Raw genomic sequence first — 5429 nt, forward strand, 5'->3', positions numbered from 1 at the left:
TATATTTTATTTTCACGTTTTGATTGATTCAACTATAATAATGTTATAATTTAATAAAAGAATATAACTAATTATCTACGGTGCTATAGATTAATACAGTAATATTAGTATTCGAAGTAAATGATAATAGAAAAGGGAGGAGCTCCAATTTCCATCCGCGTCTAGTCTGCACATAATTTCTTCCTTATATAATAATCTCATATTATTAGTATACATTGGTTCATTTCTTTGTTATGGACATAGACCTCTTCTAATTTGTCTCTTATTCTTTTTGCCAACATTTTTTAAAAAGAATTATTGTAGTGGAAATACAATATGACCGCACTTATTATTGATGACATAAATTTCTTAGTTAAAGAAAAAATGTGTTACGAAATAAACTATTACTCCCTCTCTTTCTTAAAAATAACAACATTTTTAATTTCTTGTCTGTTTTTTAAAAATAAAAATTTTTTATGTTAAAAAATAGATACCTACCACAATCTACTAATACTAATTTCATTATTTTTTCTCTTTCAGTCTCTTACCTTATCCATTTCATGTCTCCCGCTTTTTATTTTGTTCATTTTTTTATCCATTTCATATCTTCATCTTTTAATCATATTTTACCAAATTTATATTAAACTCGTGCTATTTCTAAAGTTTCTATTTTTGAAATGGAGGAAGTATCATTCTTCATTATCCTTTGTAATAAAATCTGAATATAAAACTATAAAATGTATTTTGTGAAACCAGAGAAACATAGGCTTTTCTCTGACTAAATTTGAATTTAATGTAGACTTATTCTTGGACTTCCTATCAAATCACACGGTGATTTAACTTGAAAACAACCCTCGCACCGCACGAAATTTTAATGAGATTTTCCCACTAATTCACCTTTTGAAAATTCAATGTCAAACGTTGAAACTCAATTCAATTTTTCATTCCACACATGAATTAAGTATAAAATACTCCCATTTTCCAAATCCCTCCCCCTATAAATTACATTCAATAAAAACAAGAAACCACACATTATTCCTCAAGCACACAAAACAAACGTCCCAAAAAAAAGAAAGGAATTATGCAACGATCACTAGCCATGAACTTAGTGAAGAAGAAGCAAGTTAGAGATAGAATCATGTCGCCGTACGACGTGTTCATAAACCACCGGGGCACGGACACCAAGCGCACCGTGGCGACGCTGCTATACGATCACCTTTTCCGGCTTCAGATCCGCCCGTTTCTCGACAACAAGAGCATGAAGGCGGGGGACAAGCTATTCGACAAGATTGACAAGGCCATAGGCGGGTGCAAGGTCGGCGTCGCCGTCTTCTCGCCGCGCTACTGCGACTCCTACTTTTGTTTGCACGAGCTCGCGCTCATGATGGACCTTAAAAGGAAGGTCATCCCCATCTTCTGCGACGTCAAGCCCTCGCAGCTCCGCCTCGTTGATGACGGCACCATGTCACGTGAGGAGGTGGCGAGGTTCGGCTCGGCCTTGGAGGAGGCCAAGCACACCGTCGGCCTCAACTTCGATTCTCTTAAAGGGTTAGCTTCAATCAACTGCTAAATGAAAGTGATCAAAATAAAACTTGAATTTAATACAAAATGCAGGCCAAATCCTAATCATGAGATTTTTCAATCTGATAGTCAATAATTAATTAAAACGCATAAATTATTATTAATTAGTTTTGAGTCATTTTATAAGATTCAGGTTTGAGTTCATAATTCCAGGTTTTGCGTTTTGTATTAAAATTGAGTTTTGTATAGATAACAACCCGTTAACTATATATCTTTAATTCTTACGTAAATATTCATTTTAAAGAGACTTTGACTAACTCAGTAATATAATTTGGCAGTAACTGGTCGGACGTGGTGAAAAATGCAGCAAACATTGTGATAGAGAGCCTCGCAGAAGTTGAATACGACGAGCTCCTCCTTCGCAATAACAATCTCTCTATTTACAAAACCCCAGCTTTTGGCACTCCAAAATTTGCATAAATCCGGCCATTTCAAATTCATTATTTGTTTATTCGTCTGCGCTTGTTCAAGGAAATCTTCGAATAACGTTCAAGTTATTTCATTCTTTCCAAAATAATGGATTAATTACCGATCCTCTAGTTCAATTTGTTATAGGTTAACTATGAAATTTATCGTTATTTCATTTATTCTAATTTGAATCAATTTTATCATTAGATACCATGATTGAATCATTAAATGATGCCCCTGAGGGCTGAGAACGATGTGTTATCTCTGTCTATGATATACTCTCTCTATACAGGGAGATGATCAAAATAAGTATGTGTTTAAATCCAGAAATGCAGTCCAAATGTTAGCCCTAGGATTAGATGATCTAATGGTCAATAATTAACCAAAAATACGGAAGGTCATAATTAAGCAGCTTTAGGTCATATTATAATATTTGGGTTTAATGTCATGTTAAGATCATTTTAGGTCATGCTTTGTTAGCATGACCTAAAAATAAACTAACTATGACCTAAACATGCCCTACGTATGATATGGTTCTGCGGTTCTGTATTTAAATCTGGTCTTCATAGATCAAAACCCTATATATATATATATATAAATATATATATATATATCATACGTAGGGCATTTTTAGGTCATAGTTAGTTTATTTTTAGGTCATGCTAACAAAGCATGACCTAAAATGATCTTAACATGACATAAACCCAAATCTTATAATATGACCTAAAACTACTTAATTATGACCTTCCGTGTTTTGAGTTAATTATTGACCATTAGATCATCTAATCCTAGGGCCAAGATTTGGGCTGCATTTCTGGATTTAAACACATACTTGTTTTGATCATCTCCCTATATATATATATATATATATATATATATATAGGGGCATGTTAGGGTGCCACCACCCCTTAAAATAACACCATACCACCATTTCTAGCCAATCATTTGTACACGTGGACGAATAATAAGCTGCCACGTGGCAAAAAAAAAAAAAAAAAAAAAAATTCTGGAAAAAGACGGGCAGCAATCTGCTGTTCTTTAAACATCAATTTTTCTTGAACAGCAATATCCGACACACTATACAGACAATCTATAGATTGCTGTCTACCGTATTGAATATTGCTGTGTAGCGTTAATAATATTGCTGTATAAGCGTTGTCACGTTGTCATTTTAAGAGGAGTTGTCATTTTAACACAAACCTATATATATATATATATATATATATATATATATATATATATATATATAGGGAGATGCTAATCTGACAACACAATTTAACATGACAATATACCATCAATAACATCCGTTAGATATTATGATCGAATGGCTCCATTGCCTGCCATGTGGCAGGCGAATTATTTATAAAAAATTATGTTTCCAGCGTGAAAGGGCAGATTAGGAACTACAATCTCAGCGGTTATTTTGTGTCCACAATTCATGTTATTTTCCTATTTTTCTCACTCCTCAATTCACATAAGATCTTTACAAAATCATCATCTTCTTCGTCTCTCTTAAATCATGCATAACAAGCTCCTAGTTAAAAAAACTGTTATCGTCAATCCATGGCGAATTGTAGTCCGACAGTCATGGAGATGAGTAATTTTGTGGAAGGTGAGTAATTTTATTATTTTCAGCCAATTAATTGCAAGAGAAAGATTAATCATATTATACTTTGTTGAAGATAGATAGTGATTTCGTGGATATGAGTTATTTAGTGGAAGGTGAGTAATTATTTAATAGTACTTTCATTCAACCAATTATAATTATAAGAGAATATTAATCAGATTATATTTTGTTGAAGATGATGAATTTCGTGGAGATGTATAATTTCGTCGAAGCAATTCGTTAATTTCCAATGTCTTCGTTCAACGAATTGTGGAAATTGTCATTCCAGCGTGAATAGGTTTCTGATTTCTAATTTTTCGCCATTGAAGCCACTCTGTTATGCTCGTTCTACAGTTCAGTTTTAATTTAATTTTTTTCTAGGTTTTGTTGTGTTACAACATATAATCACAGATTGCTTGGTCGTGTAATGTATATCGCATTATATAGACGGAGTATTTGCATTGTTGTACATGAGTGATTTAATTTCATTTTTACACAAAAGATTTGTTAATCATTGTAGCAATTTTATGCAGTTCACCAGTAAGATAGTGGAAGATTCTAATGTAGTTGCAGTTCAAACAACGAAAAGTGGTGAAGACGGAGAACAGTGCAGTTCAAACAACGGAAGTGGTGAAGACGGACAATAGTTCTGCCTAGCCTTTTAATGTAAATTAAAGAGAAGGCTATGAAGCTGCTAAGCAAACTTTTGCGTAGGTGTGCGAAATGTCGGGAACTGTGTCCCTATTACTCTAGGAATTGCGACAAACAAAAAGAAAACAAATGCACTAGTTATTCATCATTATTTATATGTTTGCTTTGTTTTAGTTGTTGTTCGTTTCGGATTGTCCAGTCACACTCACTTGACTGCAATGTTATTTATTGGATATCGCATTTTACTTCTATATGGTTTGCATATTATAGATTTCATTATATTGTCTAGTTCCAAATCAAATTTTGTTTTTTGTTTGTGGACATATATGACTCCCAGATTGCAGATTAATCCCTTGTATATTGCTTGCTACTAAATTAAGATTTGCATACTACATGACTACCACACTTCACTCAATTGTATTGTCGTAGATAATATGATTATCAGATTACTGCAAATTAATCCCTTGGATATTTGCTTGCTACTAAATTAAGATTTGCTTACTACATGACTACCACACTTCTCTCAATTGTATTGTCGTAGATAATGTGATTACCAGATTGCACTGCATTGCGTTTAGTATTGCTTTATCATGAGATAATGTTTGCATGTTAATCCCTTGGATATTGCTTGCTACTAAATCAAATTGTGTTTTTTGTTTGCGGACACATATGACTCCCAGATTGCAGATTAATCCCTTGGATATTGCTTGCTACTAAATTAAGATTTGCATACTACATGACTACCACACTTCACTCAATTGTATTGTCGTAGATAATATGATTATTGAAGGTGCTGGCAGCGGAAGCGGGCGCATAATAAATCACATAATTTTCAGATCTATTTAGCAGATTATTTAGACAAAAACTATTCGCGTAATTATCACATGTATCATGCTCATAACTTGAATTAATCATGCTTTAAGAATATTGAAACCTAAAACATGCTTTTCTACGGAGCAGAAAAATACCTAATTAATTCTCCAAAGAATTGAAGATGGCTAGCTTCTTCTCCACGTGATGCTTTGAGTACTAAACCACAAATCTTCTCTCTGGTTCCCGAACTGTATCCCAATATCAGTGTGGGCTGATCTTACTAGAATACTAGGACTTAAATAAAGAAGACAGAAGAAATCCTTTTTGGAATAGGAGAGGAATTCGAAAATTCCTACAGCTTGTGACAGCTGAAATTTTCGAAAATTTTAGC

At 33.4% G+C, this 5429-nt stretch overlaps 1 protein-coding gene across 1 annotated transcript; it reads left to right on the forward strand.

Moving 5' to 3' along the window:
• The first annotated feature begins 1027 nt into the window (after positions 1 to 1027).
• LOC125209904 (TIR-only protein-like) lies at positions 1028 to 2153 on the forward strand. The gene is made up of 2 exons (XM_048109479.1): positions 1028 to 1527; positions 1839 to 2153. Exons 1-2 carry the CDS (start codon positions 1061 to 1063, stop codon positions 1978 to 1980), a joined length of 609 nt encoding a protein of 202 aa, XP_047965436.1. The 5' UTR covers positions 1028 to 1060; the 3' UTR covers positions 1981 to 2153.
• Positions 2154 to 5429: the final 3276 nt, after the last annotated feature.

The sequence above is a fragment of the Salvia hispanica genome, chromosome 3 (genome assembly GCF_023119035.1).
Source record: "Salvia hispanica cultivar TCC Black 2014 chromosome 3, UniMelb_Shisp_WGS_1.0, whole genome shotgun sequence".
NCBI lineage: Eukaryota > Viridiplantae > Streptophyta > Magnoliopsida > Lamiales > Lamiaceae > Salvia > Salvia hispanica.

Coding starts and splice junctions, on each gene's coding strand:
- LOC125209904 (XM_048109479.1), top strand. CDS start 1,061: ATGCAACGATCACTAGCCATGAACTTAGTGAAGAAGAAGCAAGTTAGA. Junction 1,528..1,838: donor AACTTCGATTCTCTTAAAGG/GTTAGCTTCAAT, acceptor ATAATTTGGCAG/TAACTGGTCGGACGTGGTGA.